The following is a 22,024-nucleotide window of genomic DNA, read 5'->3' as shown; positions in this document are numbered from 1 at the left end:
CACTACACAACACTGAACAATACATTAATTGCACTAATAACGGTGACAAACAGTGACCACAAACTGTTAGGGCCTCCATAAAGCTGTCCCAACAGCAGTCCCAACACCTTACCTCTGCTACACCTGGCTTTCAGCGGAGCCTTGTCTGGCAGCGAAACAGTTCATTCAGCCTCATTTACTGCCTTAAAAAAAAAACATAGCTGATATGGCTGACTTGCTTAAACAAATGTGGTTTCTACTGACAATTGAGATGTACAAACTATGGCATAAGGGGACGACGAGCGGATAAGAGGCAATCCGTAATTTCCATTAAGACATTAATGAGCGAGCTGGGACGGACGTAGTCAATATAACTATTTGTTCAGCACTTTTGAAATGTACAGCGACAGAATTCAGAACATGGGCCGTTCTTACAGTGTTCTCCCTGTACACCAAGTCAGAACCGTAGGATAAATAAAGGGGGCATATAAGCAGACAATGGAAGCTCTTGCAATATTTGATGATTACATTTCTCTAAAACGGGTTGTAGGCTACATGTGCACAATCAAGTTAGAACAGTCGGCGAAATTAGGAGGGGTTAAGTGACCAAATTATTAGGGTGAGACACAACAGCTACTAACAGCTTACTACACAACATACACTTAGTATTACTTTCTTAGCTACAGTATACATATCTCCCTGGCATATTACATCATTTATGCAGCAGCATACAATACATTTTTGGACTCACCTTGTTGTGCTGTGCTCACTTGAACAGGAATGCGGCGCGGCAGTCCTTCGTGGGCAAATTCTGTCATCAAACTTTGTCATCAAAGTCTGGCATTCTCTGGATTTATTTTGCTTTCAAGACAACTGGGAACTCTGAAAAAAGCAAGGTTAAATGATGATTATGTCAATGATCTTCAGGTAGGAATTCTAGAAAGAGGGCAGAGTTTCTGACTTCCAATTCCAAGTTGGATGACTGTTCAAAACGTATTTTCCCAGTCGGAGTTCATTTTTTTCAGAGTTCCAAGTTGTCTTGAACTCACTGAAGTCAGATTTCCCAGTTCCGAGTTTCCAGTTGTTTTAAGCGCGGCAGAAGTCATGCTGGATTGACATCATGGCCAATGTTGAATGTTTATTCTTTTAAGCTTGGAAAAGAGACCCTTAAACCCAGACTTGGACCACACAGCCACTCCACTAAATAGCAGGCTAGTGATTGCTTTGCAATGCTTGCAGTTAGCCACTGATTCCTTCCAAACCACTCATTGTTGAATTTGCGATTTCCAACTTGTTGTTTAATGTTTATGTCCAATGGCCGATGAGCACCGATACGTTTTATCTATAATTTCTCTTCATTATGTGGTCCTCTGTAGCTCAACTGGTAGAGCACGGCGCTTGTAATGCCAAGGTAGTGGGTTCGATCCCCGGGACCACCCATACACAAAAAAATGTATGCACGCATGACTGTAAGTCGCTTTGGATAAAAGCGTCTGCTAAATGGCATATTATATATTATTATTATTATTATTTCTCTTCATATGACAAGGATTAAAAAGGATTTGCCAGTAGATTGTCGACTTGATTCATGATGATGACTGCTAGCTTGCTAGCTAAGATTTTGAAAGTTTGATGTTGACATGATCAGTCAAATCAAAGCTACTGTAAATACAACGTGATTTGACGTCATTCTATCTGTTGCCAATGACCTTGAGCCTTCTTGGATGGGCACTTCTAATGTAACTCTATGGCAGCACCCAAGGGGCTTGAATTTTCGAGCTCTACCCTTAGAGTTTGTGGTGACGTAGTGTCCCCATGAGTGACAGAACATTGAGCCAATCACGGCGCAACTAGAGAACATTACCAACCGCTACGCTCTATATTCTTGGTAAAATAGCCCTTACACAGCCTGGAGGTGTGTTGGGTCATTGTCCTGTTGAAAAACAAATGATAGTCCCACTAAGCCCAAACCAGATGGGATGGCGTATCGCTGCAGAATGCTGTGGTAGTCATGCTGGTTAAGTGTGCCTTGAATTCTAAATAAATCAAAGACAGTGTCACCAGCAAAGCACCCCCACACCATAACACCTCCTCATCCATGCTTTTCAGTGGGAACTACACATGCAGAGATCAACCGTTCACCCACACCGCGTCTCACAAAGACACGGCGGTTGGAATCAGAAATCTCAAATTTGGACTCCAGACCAAAGGACAAATTTCCACCGGTCTAATGTCCATTGCTCGTGTTTCTTGGCCCAAGCAGTTCTCTTCTTCTTATTGGTGTCCTTTAGTAGTGGTTTCTTTGCAGCAATTTGACCATGAAGGCCTGATTCACGCAGTCCCCTCTGAACAGTTGATGTTGAGATGTGTCTGTGACTTGAACTCTGTGAAGCATTTATTTGGGCTGCAATTTCTGAGGCTGGTAACTCTAATGAACTTGTCCTCTGCAGCAGAGGTATCTCGGGGTCTTCCATTCCTGTGGTGGTCTTCATGAGAGCCAGTTTCATCATAGCGCTTGATGGTTTTTGCGACTGCACTTGAAGAAACTTTCAAAGTTCTTGAAATGTTCCGTATTGACTGACCTTCATGTCTTAAAGTATTGATGGACTGTTGTTTCTCTTAGCTTATTTGAGCTGTTTTTCCATAATATGGACTTGGTCTTTTACCAAATAGAGCTATCTTCTGTATATTCCCCTAACTTGTCACAAAACAAAAAATGCATTAAGAAGGATATATAAAATATAGATAAAATATATTTTGATTTGTTTAACACTTTTTTGGTTACTACACGTTTCCATATGTTTTATTTCATAGTTTTGATGTCTTCACTAATTATTCTACAATGTAGAAAATAGTAAAAATAAAGAAAAACCCTGGAATGAGTAGGTGTGTCCAAACTTTTGACTGGTAGTGTATACTGTATATATATATATATTAGCTAAACGGGTGGGGCTCAAAACAGGTGGGACTCTGCCCTGAATGACAGGTCGCTACATGCACACACACACAGAGGATCCTGGCTCAATGGTGAGAGGAGAGGAACAGATTAGAGGAGTATGGGAGGTGTCAGGCAGACCAAGGAGCAGAACAGAAATACCACTATCACAAAATCACACTAGAGATTAAAGAGACAGAGACAGAGAGAGAGAGAGAGAGAGAGAGAGAGAGAGAGAGAGAGAGAGAGAGAGAGAGAGAGAGAGAGAGAGAGACAGAGAGAGAGAGAGAGAGAGAGAGAGAGAGGGAGAGAGAGACAGAGAGAGAGAGAGAGAGAGAGAGAGAGAGAGAGAGAGAGAGAGAGAGAGAGAGAGAGAGAGAGAGAGAGAGAGAGAGAGAGAGAGAGAGAGAGAGAGAGAGAGAGAGAGAGAGAGAGAGAGAGAGAGAAGAGAGAGAGAGAGAGAGAGGAGAGAGAGAGAGAGAGAGAGAGAGAGAGAGAGAGAGAGAGAGAGAGGAGAGAGAGAGGAGAGAGAGAGAGAGAGAGAGAGAGAGAGAGAGAGAGAGAGAGAGAGAGAGAGAGAGGAGAGAGAGAGAGAGAGAGAGAGAGAGAGAGAGAGAGAGAGAGAGAGAGAGCGAGAGAGAGAGAGAGAGAGAGAGAGAGAGAGAGAGAGAGAGAGAGAGAGAGAGAGAGAGAGAGAGAGAGTGGGTGGGTGGGTGGTTGCATTCTCTGTTTAACATCAAAAGGCACATTTTTCATCAACATATTTATTGCCTAGGATGTTTAAAATCCTCTGACATGCAATTATGAATCATATCAAACAATAAATTAAGAGTGTCCTTGTTATCTATTTTGATACCAACACTGTCAACACACAGACGCTCTGTTATCAGACCCTGAGAGTCTGAAGGTCAGTTTACCTCTGAATATAAATATTGTTGCATCATTATATGACACAAGATTTTTGTAATGATTGACAATTCAACAAACAGTAATATTGTCCTAATTTTACACGTGAAATAAAAAACTCCAACGTGCATGTCTGTGGATGAACCAGAATCAAAGGAGACGTTGTGGCAATTATTTTTTAAGCCCAAGTTTAAAAATGTCAAAAATCGTTCAGTATTTTCCCAGAAGTGGATTTTGGCGCATGCGCACTTGCTCAAAAACAATACAGACTTTCCAGACAATACCTTTTTTGGTTGCATGTAACTTTTTATTTAAACCTTTTTTTGGTACATACTGGCTGGAACGGCAGGAATGATGATAGTTGCTCAGCGAAACTCCATTATTTGGTAAGTACCGAATGAACGTATTTTGACATTATTAAGCTTAAAAAGCAGTTGAAAGGCAGGTTGAATGGCTGCTTCCTGGGTTTAAAGGATAATTGCCATATTCAACCTCTCCTTTAAACCCGTATTCTGGTTCAGTCTATGGTGTGTTGTGCGCGATATTGGGGGTCATTCGTGTACTGTTTGACAGAGGGTAACGGGCTGTAGTGCTCTGTGTGTGTGTGTGTGTGTGTGTGTGTGTCTGTATTAGTGTGGAGTGGAGAGCTTCTATGCCCATTGGAGTCTCCCTCTGCTCTGAACTTCACTCCGCCCACACGTGCTTCAGGCTGGCGGCGCTGCGCAGCTCTCCTCTCTGCCTCTCATCTGCCTCTCCAAATTCAGCGCTCCACTTCTCCTCTCTCTAGCGGTGTGCCTGCCTACAGACGGACCTACCCACAGCATAATACGCTTTTATCTTTCAATAGACGGACAAATAAGGACGCAGATGTCTCCGCTATTCACTTTAGGAGCGTTTCCGTACTAAACTGAATTACCCGTACATTCATCACGCCTTCGTTTTGTCACCATTTTAAATGAAAAAAATGACACTGGCGTGGAATTGTGGTGGACTGTTTTACTTGAAAGTGTGGACGTGCTTTTTCAGCCTCGCGGTGCTCAGGACTCTCTCTATACCGGCTAATGAAGGTACGTGGACATAGTTAATAAATGTATTTACAATGTGTTAATCACCTCTGATTACCTTGCCATTAAGGCAATCATAACCTTTAAACAAGGCTGATGCCCTACACTGATAAAGATGCCAGTTGGCATAAGAGCATTGATTGCGAGACGCGCAACGCAATTGACGGAGACCGCTTTTTACTCGTTATGGACGTTCTACACATTTTGTGTAGATTAAACATCTATCTAACATTTTGCGTTTAAATGGTTCGTAAATATGCTTGGTCTCAGTGCTATTGATACATAGAGTGAGTCTCTCAGGCATTGTTACAGAACCAAGCGACCATTTAATTCTGGATCAATACCAGCATGACAACTTCTTGACACCGTGTCAGCTGTTATATATCCCAAATGGATATTGTATTTAGTCAAGCTTTACCGGGCTGTACACATAAAATAGGCTAGCCTAAGTGCTGTGAAAGTTCAGCTTTTTTCCCCATGTGTTTCCAACCGTCTTGTTGGTTGACCGGCAGACTGTGCGTGAACAGCATTTTAAATATCCTGTGATAAATTATGCCATTACCACCTAACATACATTATCATGTCATTATCCTACCAGACAGACATGAGGTCAGATCGACTAGTTATGACATTGTCCGGTTGTGAAGTGCCCCTCATTTAGGCTATGAATTCAATACAGCCAAGATCGACATTTGGTAGAAAAATAAATAAATAAAATAAAAATCCATATAGATTTGGGACATTTGGTAATGGAAAGGGTTTCAAAATGTTCTGTCTGTGACAGGAACCATGGTATTTGAACTCCTTAATTGTAAAAATATGAATGCAAATGTAATAAAAAGTCATCAATGTCCCTTGTAGACATAAAATATATGAACCCTCCTCTCTCTACCACACATGCAGACACTATTTGTGATAAATGATATTTAAAATACAGTCTCAGGAGATTCTCTTTTAAATGTAGTTATAGTATTTTGACCTCTAAACTTTCTGTTAATTTCTTGACATACTGTTCATTATATTTCTTGACAAACTGTCTATTATATTTCTTGACATACTGTTCATTATATTTCTTGACATACTCTCTATTATATTTCTTGACATACTCTCTATTATATTTCTTGACATACTGTCTATTATATTTCTTGACATACTCTCTATTATATTTCTTGACATACTGTCTATTATATTTCTTGACATACTGTCTATTATATTTCTTGACATACTGTTCATTATATTTCTTGACATACTGTCTATTATATTTCTTGACATACTCTCTATTATATTTCTTGACATACTGTCTATTATATTTCTTGACATACTGTCTATTATATTTCTTGACATACTGTTCATTATATTTCTTTCTTGTTGAAAAGTCAAAGCTCTCCCACAAATTATTATGTAAATCTAGAAAATGACAGTAATATTGGTGACAGTTAAAAAGAGCACAGTAGAATAGCATTGATAATGCTAGTGTTGAGCACAGTAGAATAGCATTGATAATGCTTGTGTTGAGCACAGTAGAATAGCATTGATAATGCTTGTGTTGAGCACAGTAGAATAGCATTGATAATGCTTGTGTTGAGCACAGTAGAATAGCATTGATAATGCTAGTGTTGAGTACAGTAGAATAGCATTGATAATGCTTGTGTTGAGCACAGTAGAATAGCATTGATAATGCTAGTGTTGAGCACAGTAGAATAGCATTGATAATGCTAGTGTTGAGTACAGTAGAATAGCATTGATAATGCTAGTGTTGAGTACAGTAGAATAGCATTGATAATGCTAGTGTTGAGTACAGTAGAATAGCATTGATAATGCTAGTGTTGAGCACAGTAGAATAGCATTGATAATGCTAGTGTTGAGTACAGTAGAATAGCATTGATAATGCTAGTGTTGAGTACAGTAGAATAGCATTGATAATGCTTGTGTTGAGCACAGTAGAATAGCATTGATAATGCTAGTGTTGAGTACAGTAGAATAGCATTGATAATGCTTGTGTTGAGCACAGTAGAATAGCATTGATAATGCTAGTGTTGAGTACAGTAGAATAGCATTGATAATGCTAGTGTTGAGTACAGTAGAATAGCATTGATAATGCTAGTGTTGAGTACAGTAGAATAGCATTGATAATGCTTGTGTTTGTGCCAGTCTAAAACCAGAGAGCCATATTGGGACCTGGTTGTGTGTGCTGCAGTTGAATAGCCCCGGCTGATGATGAGCCTAATGGTCTGATTCAGAGGCTGTGTGTCCCAAATGGCACAATGTTCCCTACATAGTGCACTAGGGCCCATATCGTTCTGGTCAAAAGAAGGGCACTTCTGGGACATAACCTCTAATACAGATAGGATTGACGTCAACACAATAGAGGCACGGTGATCTAATGAAGTAGCGCCATAACGCTGCTCATTTCACACATCTAAAAATATCTATTTTGGGATTAAAATCCTTCTTTTGTTCACATACACACACACTGTGTATGGATAAAGAGTTGTCCATTTAAAATAATTATTATGAATTAATTTGCTTCTATTGGACTCAGAGAAGGATTTACTGATAAAACATGTGTCCTTTCTGCTGAATGTAATGTAGACGGTACGCTACTTCCTTCTTACATCCTTCAATCAATCAATCAAATGTATTTATAAAGCACTTTTATTATCTCACTGTTTTGGCACCTGGCTTAGTGTAGCTTGTCAGCTGCTGAATTCACAAGTCAATCAATCAATCAATCAAATGTATTTATAAAGCACTTTTATTATCTCACTGTTTTGGCACCTGGCTTAGTGTAGCTTGTCAGCTGCTGAATTCACAAGTTAATCAATCAATCAATCAAATGTATTTATAAAGCACTTTTATTATCTCACTGTTTTGGCACCTGGCTTAGTGTAGCTTGTCAGCTGCTGAATTCACAAGTCAATCAATCAAATGTATTTATAAAGCCCTTTTTATATCAGCAGATGTCACAAAGTGCTTTACAGAAACCCAGCCTAAAACCCCAAACAGCAGCAATGCAGATGGAGAAGCACGGTGGCTAGGAAAAACTCCCTAGAAAGGCAGGAACATAGGAAGAAACCTAGAGAGGAACCAGGCTCTGAGGGGTGGCCAGTCCCCTTCTGGCTGTACTGGGTAGAGAGGAACCAGGCTCTGAGGGGTGGCCAGTCCTCTTCTGGCTGTACTGGGTAGAGAGGAACCAGGCTCTGAGGGGTGGCCAGTCCTCATCTGGCTGTACTGGGTAGAGAAGAACCAGGCTCTGAGGGGTGGCCAGTCCTCATCTGGCTGTACTGGGTAGAGAGGAACCAGGCTCTGAGGGGTGGCCAGTCCTCTTCTGGCTGTACTGGGTAGAGAGGAACCAGGCTCTGAGGGGTGGCCAGTCCTCTTCTGGCTGTACTGGGTAGAGAGGAACCAGGCTCTGAGGGGTGACCAGTCCTCTTCTGGCTGTGCCAGGTGGAGATTATAACAGTACATGGCCATTAAGGCCAGATTTTTCTCCAAGATGTTCAAACGTTCATAGATGACCAGCAGGGTAAAATAATAATCACAGTGGTTGTAGAGGTTGCAACAGGTCAGTAAATCAGGAGTAAATGTCACTTGGCTTTTCATAGCCGGGCATTTATAGGTTGAAATAGCCAGTGCGGTAGAGAGAGAGAGTTGAAAATAGCAGGTCTGGGACAAGGTAGCACGTCCGGTGAACAGGTCAGGGTTCCCTAGCCGCAGGCAGAAGAGTGGAAACTGGAGCAGCAGCACGACCAGGTGGACTGGGGACAGCCAGGAGTCATCAGGCCAGGTAGTCCTGAGGCATGGTCCTAGGTCTCAGGTCCTCTGGGAGGAGAGGGGGAGAGAGACAGCCAGGAGTCATCAGGCCAGGTAGTCCTGAGGCAGGGTCCTAGGTCTCAGGTCCTCTGGGAGGAGAGGGGGAGAGAGACAGCCAGGAGTCATCAGGCCAGGTAGTCCTGAGGCAGGGTCCTAGGGCTCAGGTCCTCTGGGAGGAGAGGGGGAGAGAGAGAGAAATTAGAGGGAGCATACTTCAATCTACACAGGACACCGGACACATCCTTGTATCCACTCTGGGAATAAGACACATCCTTGTATCCACTCTGGGAATAAGACACATCCTTGTATCCACTCTGGGAATAAGTCATTCAATGGTGATAACCACCATTAATAATTTGTAATATATCTTAATTCTCTAACTCTGAGAATAATCCACACTTAGTTTCACCATGTGGAAAGGATTGTCCTTTCATCGACTGACTCCTTAGATCCTGTCTTGAAGAAAGACATAACCTCCCTGTTATCATCGACTTCACTACAATGCAGTTATTTTTCTCCTAATTAGGGTATATTCTATCTGGAGTAGACAGTGTCTGTTAGCCTGCCCACCAATCAGCTGGACCAATGGACTAGACCGTGTCTGTTAGCCTGCCCACCAATCAGCTGGACCAATGTACTAGACCGTGTCTGTTAGCCTGCCCACCAATCAGCTGGACCAATGTACTAGACAGTGTCTGTTAGCCTGCCCACCAATCAGCTGGACCAATGTACTAGACCGTGTCTGTTAGCCTGCCCACCAATCAGCTGGAACAAACCAAGACCTACTTTAAAAAACTTCAAATAGACAGATTGTTATGCTAGGAATGATGACTTTTCATTGGTGAAGGAATATTGACTTTTCATTGGTTGTTGGGCCCTTTAATAAATGGGGCATTATTATTCTGCAGCATTTTGCAAAGGCCACTCCTACTATATTTGTTTACTGCTGTTATACTGTTCAGTAGGTCAGTCTATACTGTGCAGTTACCAGTAGGTCTGTCTATACTGTTCAGTAGGTCTGTCTATACTGTTCAGTTACCAGTAGGTCTGTCTATACTGTTCAGTTACCAGTAGGTCTGTCTATACTGTTCAGTTACCAGTAGGTCTGTCTATACTGTTCAGTTACCAGTAGGTCTGTCTATACTGTTCAGTAGGTCTGTCTATACTGTTCAGTAGGTCTGTCTATACTGTTCAGTAGGTCTGTCTATACTGTTCAGTTACCAGTAGGTCTGTCTATACTGTTCAGTTACCAGTAGGTCTGTCTATACTGTTCAGTAGGTCTGTCTATACTGTTCAGTAGGTCTGTCTATACTGTTCAGTAGGTCTGTCTATACTGTTCAGTTACCAGTAGGTCTGTCTATACTGTTCAGTAGGTCTGTCTATACTGTTCAGTAGGTCTGTCTATACTGTTCAGTAGGTCTGTCTATACTGTGCAGTTACCAGTAGGTCTGTCTATACTGTTCAGTAGGTCTGTCTATACTGTTCAGTTACCAGTAGGTCTGTCTATACTGTTCAGTTACCAGTAGGTCTGTCTATACTGTTCAGTTACCAGTAGGTCTGTCTATACTGTTCAGTTACCAGTAGGTCTGTCTATACTGTTCAGTAGGTCTGTCTATACTGTTCAGTAGGTCTGTCTATACTGTTCAGTAGGTCTGTCTATACTGTTCAGTTACCAGTAGGTCTGTCTATACTGTTCAGTTACCAGTAGGTCTGTCTATACTGTTCAGTAGGTCTGTCTATACTGTTCAGTAGGTCTGTCTATACTGTTCAGTAGGTCTGTCTATACTGTTCAGTTACCAGTAGGTCTGTCTATACTGTTCAGTTACCAGTAGGTCTGTCTATACTGTTCAGTAGGTCTGTCTATACTGTTCAGTAGGTCTGTCTATACTGTTCAGTAGGTCTGTCTATACTGTTCAGTAGGTATGTCTATACTGTTCAGTTACCAGTAGGTCTGTCTATACTGTTCAGTTACCAGTAGGTCTGTCTATACTGTTCAGTTACCAGTAGGTCTGTCTATACTGTTCAGTTACCAGTAGGTCTGCCTATACTGTTCAGTTACCAGTAGGTCTGTCTATACTGTTCAGTAGGTCTGTCTATACTGTTCAGTAGGTCTGTCTATACTGTTCAGTAGGTCTGTCTATACTGTTCAGTTACCAGTAGGTCTGTCTATACTGTTCAGTTACCAGTAGGTCTGTCTATACTGTTCAGTAGGTCTGTCTATACTGTTCAGTAGGTCTGTCTATACTGTTCAGTAGGTCTGTCTATACTGTTCAGTAGGTATGTCTATACTGTTCAGTTACCAGTAGGTCTGTCTATACTGTTCAGTTACCAGTAGGTCTGTCTATACTGTTCAGTTACCAGTAGGTCTGTCTATACTGTTCAGTTACCAGTAGGTCTGCCTATACTGTTCAGTTACCAGTAGGTCTGTCTATACTGTTCAGTAGGTCTGTCTATACTGTTCAGTAGGTCTGTCTATACTGTTCAGTAGGTCTGTCTATACTGTTCAGTAGGTCTGTCTATACTGTTCAGTTACCAGTAGGTCTGTCTATACTGTTCAGTTACCAGTAGGTCTGTCTATACTGTTCAGTAGGTCTGTCTAGACTGTTCAGTTTCCAGTAGGTCTGTCTATACTGTTCAGTTACCAGTAGGTCTGTCTATACTGTTCAGTAGGTCTGTCTATACTGTTCAGTAGGTCTGTCTATACTGTTCAGTAGGTCTGTCTATACTGTTCAGTTACCAGTAGGTCTGTCTATACTGTTCAGTTTCCAGTAGGTCTGTCTATACTGTTCAGTTACCAGTAGGTCTGTCTATACTGTTCAGTAGGTCTGTCTATACTGTTCAGTAGGTCTGTCTATACTGTTCAGTAGGTCTGTCTATACTGTTCAGTTACCAGTAGGTCTGTCTATACTGTTCAGTAGGTCTGTCTATACTGTTCAGTAGGTCTGTCTATACTGTTCAGTTACCAGTAGGTCTGTCTATACTGTTCAGTAGGTCTGTCTATACTGTTCAGTAGGTCTGTCTATACTGTTCAGTAGGTCTGTCTATACTGTTCAGTTACCAGTAGGTCTGTCTATACTGTTCAGTTACCAGTAGGTCTGTCTATACTGTTCAGTAGGTCTGTCTATACTGTTCAGTAGGTCTGTCTATACTGTTCAGTAGGTCTGTCTATACTGTTCAGTAGGTCTGTCTATACTGTTCAGTTACCAGTAGGTCTGTCTATACTGTTCAGTTACCAGTAGGTCTGTCTATACTGTTCAGTAGGTCTGTCTATACTGTTCAGTAGGTCTGTCTATACTGTTCAGTAGGTCTGTCTATACTGTTCAGTAGGTCTGTCTATACTGTTCAGTTACCAGTAGGTCTGTCTATACTGTTCAGTAGGTCTGTCTATACTGTTCAGTAGGTCTGTCTATACTGTTCAGTAGGTCTGTCTATACTGTTCAGTAGGTCTGTCTATACTGTTCAGTAGGTCTGTCTATACTGTTCAGTAGGTCTGTCTATACTGTTCAGTTACCAGTATGTCTGTCTATACTGTTCAGTTACCAGTAGGTCTGTCTATACTGTTCAGTAGGTCTGTCTATACTGTTCAGTAGGTCTGTCTATACTGTTCAGTAGGTCTGTCTATACTGTTCAGTAGGTCTGTCTATACTGTTCAGTTACCAGTAGGTCTGTCTATACTGTTCAGTTACCAGTAGGTCTGTCTATACTGTTCAGTTACCAGTAGGTCTGTCTATACTGTTCAGTAGGTCTGTCTAGACTGTTCAGTTTCCAGTAGGTCTGTCTATACTGTTCAGTTACCAGTAGGTCTGTCTATACTGTTCAGTTACCAGTAGGTCTGTCTATACTGTTCAGTAGTTCTGTCTATACTGTTCAGTAGTTCTGTCTATACTGTTCAGTAGGTCTGTCTATACTGTTCAGTTACCAGTAGGTCTGTCTATACTGTTCAGTTTCCAGTAGGTCTGTCTATACTGTTCAGTTACCAGTAGGTCTGTCTATACTGTTCAGTTACCAGTAGGTCTGTCTATACTGTTCAGTAGGTCTGTCTAGACTGTTCAGTTTCCAGTAGGTCTGTCTATACTGTTCAGTAGGTCTGTCTATACTGTTCAGATCCAGTAGGTCTGTCTATACTGTTCAGTTTCCAGTAGGTCTGTCTATACTGTTCAGTTTCCAGTAGGTCTGTCTATACTGTTCAGTTACCAGTAGGTCTGTCTATACTGTTCAGTTACCAGTAGGTCTGTCTATACTGTTCAGTAGGTCTGTCTAGACTGTTCAGTAGGTCTGTCTATACTGTTCAGTTTCCAGTAGGTCTGTCTATACTGTTCAGTTACCAGTAGGTCTGTCTATACTTTTCAGTAGGTCTGTCTATACTGTTCAGTAGGTCTGTCTATACTGTTCAGTTTCCAGTAGGTCTGTCTATACTGTTCAGTTACCAGTAGGTCTGTCTATACTGTTCAGTTACCAATAGGTCTGTCTATACTGTTCAGTAGGTCTGTCTAGACTGTTCAGTTTCCAGTAGGTCTGTCTATACTGTTCAGTAGGTCTGTCTATACTGTTCAGTTTCCAGTAGGTCTGTCTATACTGTTCAGTTTCCAGTAGGTCTGTCTATACTGTTCAGTTACCAGTAGGTCTGTCTATACTGTTCAGTTTCCAGTAGGTCTGTCTATACTGTTCAGTAGGTCTGTCTAGACTGTTCAGTTTCCAGTAGGTCTGTCTATACTGTTCAGTTTCCAGTAGGTCTGTCTATACTGTTCAGTTACCAGTAGGTCTGTCTATACTGTTCAGTTTCCAGTAGGTCTGTCTATACTGTTCAGTTTCCAGTAGGTCTGTCTATACTGTTCAGTTACCAGTAGGTCTGTCTATACTGTTCAGTAGGTCTGTCTATACTGTTCAGTAGGTCTGTCTATACTGTTCAGTAGGTCTGTCTATACTGTTCAGTAGGTCTGTCTATACTGTTCAGTAGGTCTGTCTATACTGTTCAGTTTCATGTAGGTCTGTCTATACTGTTCAGTTTCATGTAGGTCTGTCTATACTGTTCAGTTTCCAGTAGGTCTGTTTCAGAGTTCATACGGCTATCGTGTGGCTCACTGAAGGATCACTACAATTTGGGTCCAAGGGCTATGTGAAATAAGTGTTTTTAATTTAAAAGCTTCCCAAATGTGTTCTACAGTCGTGGTCAAAAGTTTTGAGAATGACACAAATATTAATTTTCACAAAGTCTGCTGCCTCAGTTTTTATGATGGCAATTTGCATATACTCCAGAATGTTATGAAGAGTGATCAGATGAATTGCAATTGATTGCAAAGTCCCTCTTTGCCATGAAAATGAACTTAATCCCCAAAAAACATTTCCACTTCATTTCAGCTCTGCACAAAAGGACCAGCTGACATATAATATGCCATTTAGCAGACGCTTTTATCCAAAGCGACTTACAGTCATGCGTGCATACGTTTTTTTGTGTATTTTATTGTGTATGGGTGGTCCCGGGGATCGAACCCACTACCTTGGCGTTACAAGCGCCTTGCTCTACCAGCTGAGCTACAGAGGACCACATCATGTTAGTGATTCTCTCGTTAACACAGGTGAGAGTGTTGACAAGGACAAGGCTGGAGATCACTCTGACATGCTGATTGGGTTAAAAGGAGGGTGGTGCTTGAAATCATTGTTCTTCCTCTGTTAACCATGGTTACCTGCAAGGAAACACGTGCCGTCATCATTGCTTTGCACAAAAAGGGCTTCACAGGCAAGGATATTGCTGCTAGTAAGATTGCACCAAAATCAACCATTTATCGGATCATCAAGAACTTCAAGGAGAGAGGTTCAATTGTTGTGAAGAAGGCTTCAGGGCGCCCAAGAAAGTCCAGCAAGTGCCAGGACTGTCTCCTAAAGTTGATTCAGCTGCGGGATCGGGGCACCACCAGTGCAGAGCTTGCTCAGAAATGGCAGCAGGCAGGTGTGAGTGCATCTGCACGCACAGTGAGGCGAAGACTTTTGGAGGATGGCCTGGTGTCAAGAAGGGCAGCGAGGAAGCCACTTATCTCCAGGAAAAACATCAGGGACATATTGATATTCTACAAAAGGTACAGGGAGGGATTGGACTGCTGAGGACTGGGGTAAAGTCATTTTCTCTGATGAATCCCCTTTGTGATTGTTTGGGGCATCCGGAAAACCATCCGGAAAACCATCAGTCCTGTGTCATGCCAACAGTAAAGCATCCTGAGACCATTCATGTGTGGGGTTGCTTCTCAGCCAAGGGAGTGGGCTCACTCACAATTTTGCCTAAGAACACAGCCATGAATAAAGAATGTTAACAACACATCCTCCGAGAGCAACTTCTCCCAACCATCCAAGAACAGTTTGGTGACAACCAATGCCTTTTCAAGCATGATGGAGCACCTTGCCATAAGGCAAAAGTGATAACTAAGTGGCTCGGGCAACAAAACATCGACATTTTGGGTCCATGGCCAGGAAACTCCCCAGACCTTAATCCCATTGAGAACTTGTGGTCAATCCTCAAGAGGCGGGTGGACAAACAAAACCCCACAAATTCTGACAAACTCCAAGCATTGATTATGCAACAATGGGCTGCCATCAGTCAGGATGTGGCCCAGAAGTTAATTGACAGCATGCCAGGGCGGATTGCAGAGGTTTTGAAAAAGAAGGGTCAACACTGAAATATTGACTCTTTGCATAAACTTAATATAATTGTCAATAAAAGCCTTTGACACTTATGGAATGCTTGTAATTATACTTCAGTATACCATAGTAACATCTGACAAAAAATATCTAAAAACACTGAAGCAGCAAACTTTGTGAAGACCAATACTTGTGTCCATTCTTAAAACTTTTGACCACGACTCTATATACTGACAGTTTTCTTCTTGTGTTCCTGCAGTGAACTTACTGGACTCTCGTTCTGTCATGGGGGACCTGGGGTGGATAGCCTACCCAAAGAATGGGGTGAGTGTCACTTCATACATGCTCACACAAATCACACAAACTCAGTCTCCTTTTCAGTCTGCCTGAACCAATCCTCACACTACCTTGTCCCGGACCCGCTGTTTTCCACTCTCTCTCTCTCCCTCTCTCCCTCACCTGCTGTCTCGACCTCTGAATGCTCGGCTATGAAAAGCCAACTGACATTTACTCCTGAGGTGCTGACCTGTTGCACCCTCTACAACCACTTTGATTATTATTTGACACTGCTGGTCATCTATGAACGTTTGAACATCTTGAAGAACGATCTGGCCTTAAATGGCCATGTACTCTTATAATCTCCACCCGGCACAGCCAGAAGAGGACTGGCCACCCCTCAGAGCCTGGTTCCTCTCTAGGTTTCTTCATAGGTTTCTGCCTTTGTAGGGAGTTTTTCCTAGCCACCGTGCTTCTACATCTGCATTGCTTGCTGTCTGGGGTTTTAGGCTGGGTTTCTGTAAAGCACTTTGTGACATCTGCTGATGTAAAACGGGCTTAATAAATAAATTTGATTGATTTTGATTGAAGGGGAGGGGAGGGGGGGGGAGAAGGGAGGGGAGGGGGTTAAATGGAGGGGAGGGGAGAATGGAGGGGAGGGGGAAGTTCTGGGCTGATTCCTCACCGTTCTCATGATCATTGCAACTCCACGAGGTGAGATCTTGCATGGAGCCCCAGGCCGAGGGAGATTGACAGTTATTTTGTGTTTCTTCCATTTGCGGGTAATCGCACCAACTGTTGTCACCTTCTCACCAAGCTGCTTGGCGATGGTCTTGTAGCCCATTCCAGCCTTGTGTAGGTCTACAATCTTGTCCCTGACATCCTTGGAGAGCTCTTTGGTCTTGGCCATGGTGGAGAGTTTGGAATCTAATTGATTGCTTCTGTGGACAGGTGCCTTTTATACAGGTAACAAGCTGAGATTAGGAGCACTCCCTTTAAGAGTGTGCGCCTAATCTCAGCTCGTTACCTGTATAAAAGACACCTGGGAGCCAGAAATCTTTCTGATTGAGAGGGGGTCAAATACTTCTTTCCCTCATTTAAAATGTAAATCAATTTATAACATTTTTGACATGAGTTTTTCTGGATTTTGTTGTTGTTATTCTGTCTCTCACTGTTCAAATAAACCTACCATTAAAATTATAGACTGATCATTTCTTTTGTCAGTGGGCAAACGTACAACATCAGCAGGGGATCAAATACTTTTTTCCCTCACTGTAGATAGAACACAGCTACAGTGCTGATCATTGTTTACGCCCATTTAGCATGGTTCACACCCTCTTAAGCCTTAGACCCACCCATCTCTTAGCGGATTCACGTTGGAACATGTGACTGTGGCCATGTGCTAAAGCAGTGAGGTAGTGCTTAAAAAACAAAGAAAACATGTCAACAATCAAATACTTTATTAACTTCAAGTGCTAAAGGTAGTAGCCTACAATCAGGACAAAACTTAAAACACATAAAGGCTTAGGTAAAAACAATATCTAGACCTAGGCCCATATCATAAGATCCTTTGAGTAACTTTGGTTCAGGTCATGTTATTATATGAACAAAGGAATCGAGCCTGAGAGCATATTTCTGTCCTCTCCTTTGGTGTAGGACATGTAATGTCCATGGCCTTTTCATTATAAAAGTATTGATCTTCTCAAAAATATATGTTTGCCGGGTTGTGTCCAGTCCAGGGAATGCTTTCACATCTCTGGGAGGAAGGACGTCAACGTTGCACAGCAGCTGAAACCTGGTTCCATCTGAGTGAAAGCTCCTTGGCCACAACAACACCAGGCTCCAGACAGTTAAAGCTGTAAAGGAAGAAAGCAGACAAATAGACAATACATTAAAACCTGCATAGCAGCAATAACATATTAATTGACCCCCAAGGTCAAGCAATAAGCTCAAAGTACAAAGACAAAATACCTGAAGCGTTGCTTGTTCACCCTCGATCATCTCCTTGTACTGGAGGCAAGACAAATTCCAGAAAAATAGGTTAAAACATGAATTAATTCATGTCCTATAGCTTGTTGTTGCCCGTTGACTGCTACAGCTGTGACCCTGAACCTGCTTTCCGTCCAACAATGGCAATGCAGACACAAGATAACTAGCTAGATTTAGCAAATGTTTAGCTTCATAATTACCAGCTGGCTAGATGAAAATGGTATCCATCTAGCTAGCCAGCTAGTTGAGCATCGTGGCTATCTAGCTAGCCAACTTAGCATGTGTCCCTATAACGTAACATGGGGTTTGATTAGCTTGCCAATCACTTAGCATTCGCACCGCAGTGTCTATTTTCGGTAGCTAGCTAGTTAAACATGACAAATTGGCAAACATGACAAAGATGATCATCATGTCATGCATGGCTTAGCACATCAGCAATCAACATTAACAGCAGAATACAACTGGCTAGCTCAGCTAAAATGTAAAAATGTAAATGTTAACGTCGCTTTGTCCTGCAACGAGCAATCTGTAAACAATGGCTTGTTGCGGGATGAAGCAAGCTATAGCATTTCGCTACACCCGCAATAACATCTGCTAAATATGTGAATGTGACCAATACAATTTGGTTTGATTTGTATAACGGTACCTGTATGCATCTGTCTAGCTATAGCTTGCTTCATCCCGCAACAAGCTATTTTTTACTGATGGCTCATTGCGGGACGAAGAAATGTTAAGACAGCTAGATGAGCTAGCCAGTTGCATTCTGCTGTTAATGTTGATTGCTGATGTGCTAAGCCATGCATGACAAGATGATACTCTTTCATTGCTAGCTAGCTGGACAGATGCATACAGGTACCACTATAAAAATCAAACCAAATAGCTATATAGCTAACAGTAGCTAGCAATGAAAATGACATTTTGATACAGTTGAGACAATAACTTACAGTGGGGAAAAAAAAATATTTAGTCAGCCACCAATTGTGCAAGTTCTCCCACTTAAAAAGATGAGAGAGGCCTGTAATTTACATCATAGGTACACGTCAACTATGACAGACAAATTGAGCATTTTTTTCTCCAGAAAATCACATTGTAGGATTTTTTATGAATTTATTTGCAAATTATGGTGGAAAATAAGTATTTGGTCACCTACAAACAAGCAAGATTTCAGGCTCTCACAGACCTGTAACTTCTTCTTTAAGAGGCTCCTCTGTCCTCCACTCGTAACCTGTATTAATGGCACCTGTTTGAACTTGTTATCAGTATAAAAGACACCTGTCCACAACCTCAAACAGTCACACTCCAAACTCCACTATGGCCAAGACCAAAGAGCTGTCAAAGGACACCAGAAACAAAATTGTAGACCTGCACCAGGCTGGGAAGACTGAATCTGCAATAGGTAAGCAGCTTGGTTTGAAGAAATCAACTGTGGAAGCAATTATTAGGAAATGGAAGACATACAAGACCACTGATAATCTCCCTCGATCTTGGGCTCCACGCAAGATCTAACCCCGTGGGGTCAAAATGATCACAAGAACGGTGAGCAAAAATCCCAGAACCACACGGGGGGACCTAGTGAATGACCAGCAGAGAGCAGGGACCAAAGTAACAAAGCCTACCATCAGTAACACACTACGCCGCCAGGGACTCAAATCCTGCAGTGCCAGACGTGTCCCCCTGCTTAAGCCAGTACATGTCCAGGCCCGTCTGAAGTTTGCTAGAGTGCATTTGGATGATCCAGAAGAGGATTGGGAGAATGTCATATGGTCAGATGAAACCAAAATATAACTTTTTGGTAAAAACTCAACTCGTCTTGTTTGGAGGACAAAGAATGCTGAGTTGCATCCAAAGAACACCATACCTACTGTGAAGCATGGGGGTGGAAACATCATGCTTTGGGGCTGTTTTTCTGCAAAGGGACCAGGACGGCTGATCCGTGTAAAGGAAAGAATGAATGGGGCCATGTATCGTGAGATTTTGAGTGAAAACCTCCTTCCATCAGCAAGGGCATTGAAGATGAAACGTGGCTGGGTCTTTCAGCATGACAATGATCCCAAACACACCGCCCGGGCAACGAAGGAGTGGCTTCGGTCAAGGTCCTGGAGTGGCCTAGCCAGTCTCCAGATCTCAACCCCAATAAAAATCTTTGGAGGGAGTTGAAAGTCTGTGTTGCCCAGCGACAGCCCCAAAACATCACTGCTCTAGAGGAGATCTGCATGGAGGAATGAGCCAAAATACCAGCAACAGTGTGTGAAAACCTTGTGATGACTTACAGAAAACGTTTGACCTGTGTCATTGCCAACAAAGGGTATATAACAAAGTATTGAGAAACTTTTGTTATTGACTAAATACTTATTTTCCACCATAATTTGCAAATAAATTCATTAAAAATCCTACAATGTGATTTTCTGGAGAAAAAAAATCTCAATTTGTCTGTCATAGTTGACGTGTACCTATGATGAAAATTACAGGCCTCTCTCATCTTTTTAAGTGGGAGAACTTGCACAATTGGTGGCTGACTAAATACTATTTTTCCCCACTGTATGTACATGTAGCTATTTTAACATTTTAACTGCAGACTCTTACCAGATTATGATGATTCACCGCAGACTTAAACACTTTAGAAATAATCCATCCCACTAGGCTTCAACCAGTCCAAACTGCTCTCCATCTCAGCTCTCTTAGTTCTCTCTTTCTCTCTATTTCTCTCTTTCTCTCCCTCTCAGCTGTCTCTTCTCTCTCTCTCTTTCTCTCCTTCTCAGCTGTCTCTCTCTCTCTCTCCTTCTCTCTCTCTCTCTCTCTCTCTCTCTCTCTCATTCTGTAATGAGGGGCTAGAGGGGATGCCTAGAGACTGAGCACTTGGGTTTGGAGTGTGTGTGATGTTTAGTGCACAGTTGAGCCCCAGAAATAGGGATGGTTTGAAGTGAAGGGGGGATTCAGGGAGGATAGAGAGGAGGAAATGAAGGGGACGAAATAGAGAAGGATAAAAAGATGCTGGGAGGAAGAACACAGGTAAAGGTCAGATAAAGGTCAGATAAAAGTCAGGTAAAGGTCAGGTTAATGAATGCTTTCTATTATCTAACACACAGTTGTTCTGTCTATAGGTACAGAGAACCGGATGGTAGAGGTCTCTAAGGATACTTACACAGTGCTAATAAACTTTATGATCAGGATTTCTAGATAGAAACACAAACATTGCAAAGTAAACCCAGTGACACTGGCCAATTGCACTGAGTATACAAAACATTAAGAACACCTTCTCTTTCCATGACATAGACTGATCAAGTAAATCCAGGTGAAAGCTATGATCCCTTATTGATGTCACTTGTTAAATCCACTCCAATAAGTGTAGATGAAGGGGAGGAGACAGGTTAAAGAAGGATTTTTAAGCTTTGAGATAATTGAGACCTTGATTGCGTATGTGTGCCATTCAGAGGGTGAATGGGCAAGACAAAATATTTAAATGCCTTTGAATGGGGTATGGTAGTAGGTGCCAGGCATACCGGTTTGAGTGTGTCAAGAACTGCAACAATTCTTGGTTTTTCACGTCAATAGTTTACTGTGTGTATCAAGAGTGGTCCACCACCCAAAGGACTGTGGGAAGCATTGGAGTCAACATGGGCCAGCATCCCTGTGGAACGCTTTCGACACCTTGTAGAGTCCATGCACAGGCGAATTGAAGCTTTTCTGAGGGCAAAAGGGGGTGCAACTCAAAATTAGGAAGGTGTTCCTAATGTTTTGTCCACTCATTGCATCTCTGGTACATCCTGGGTAAACCCTTTGTGTGAGTGTACTGTACTTCAAGTCGTTGTTAAGAGCACCTTGTTACATCTTTCTGGGTGTCTCAATTTTAAGAGCACCTTGTTACATCTTTCTGGGTGCTTCCTAACTGTAGTGCACTATATATGGAGTAGGGTGCTGTTAGTGTGTTAGGCCTAATCTGTCTTAAAGCCCAGTCCAACCTGTTACTTTACCTCCTGTTTATCAGCGTTAAGAGGATTTGTCACTGTGGTCTCTGCTGGGTGTGTGTGTGTGTGTGTGTGTGTGTGTGTATGTGTGTGTGTTCTACTCTGCTGGGTGTGTGTGTGTGTGTGTGTGTGTGTGTGTGTGTGTGTGTGTGTTCTACTCTGCTGGGTGTGTGTGTGTGTGTTCTACTCTGCTGTGTGTGTGTGTGTGTGTGTGTGTGTGTGTGTGTGTGTTCTACTCTGCTGGGGGTGTCATCAGGGGTCCACTTAGACCTCAGACTCAGCACAGACACCTGCATGTAGACAGACAGACAGGCAGGCAGGCAGGCAGGTAGACAGACAGGTAGACAGGCAGGCAGGCAGACAGACAGGCAGACAGACAGACAGACAGGCAGACAGACTGTCAGTCAAGCAGACAGGCAGGCAGACAGGCAGTCAAGCAGACAGTCAGGCAGACAGACAGGCAGACA

At 42.3% G+C, this 22,024-nt stretch overlaps 1 protein-coding gene across 4 annotated transcripts in view; it reads left to right on the top strand.

Annotated features, from left to right (window-relative positions):
* Positions 1-4,100: 4,100 nt before the first annotated feature.
* Positions 4,101-22,024, top strand: part of LOC311135706 (ephrin type-A receptor 5-like) — a 152,386-nt gene continuing 134,462 nt past the window's right edge. For 3 of the 4 annotated variants that reach the window (XM_084169727.1, XM_084169726.1, XM_084169725.1), the window contains exons 1-2: positions 4,499-4,887; positions 15,587-15,651. In XM_084169727.1, coding sequence (XP_084025853.1) covers positions 4,776-4,887; positions 15,587-15,651 — 177 coding nt within the window. In that variant the 5' untranslated portion in view covers positions 4,499-4,775. Of the gene's footprint in view, positions 4,207-4,498; positions 4,888-15,586; positions 15,652-22,024 lie in introns of those variants that run through there. The other variant, XM_084169728.1, reaches the window with a different exon arrangement.

This window comes from Coregonus lavaretus (assembly GCF_964263955.1).
Source record: "Coregonus lavaretus genome assembly, chromosome: 10".
In the NCBI taxonomy this organism is placed as follows: domain Eukaryota; kingdom Metazoa; phylum Chordata; class Actinopteri; order Salmoniformes; family Salmonidae; genus Coregonus; species Coregonus lavaretus.
The sequence above is the reverse complement of the archived record's forward strand: the minus strand, read 5'-3'. Positions and strand labels throughout refer to the sequence as shown.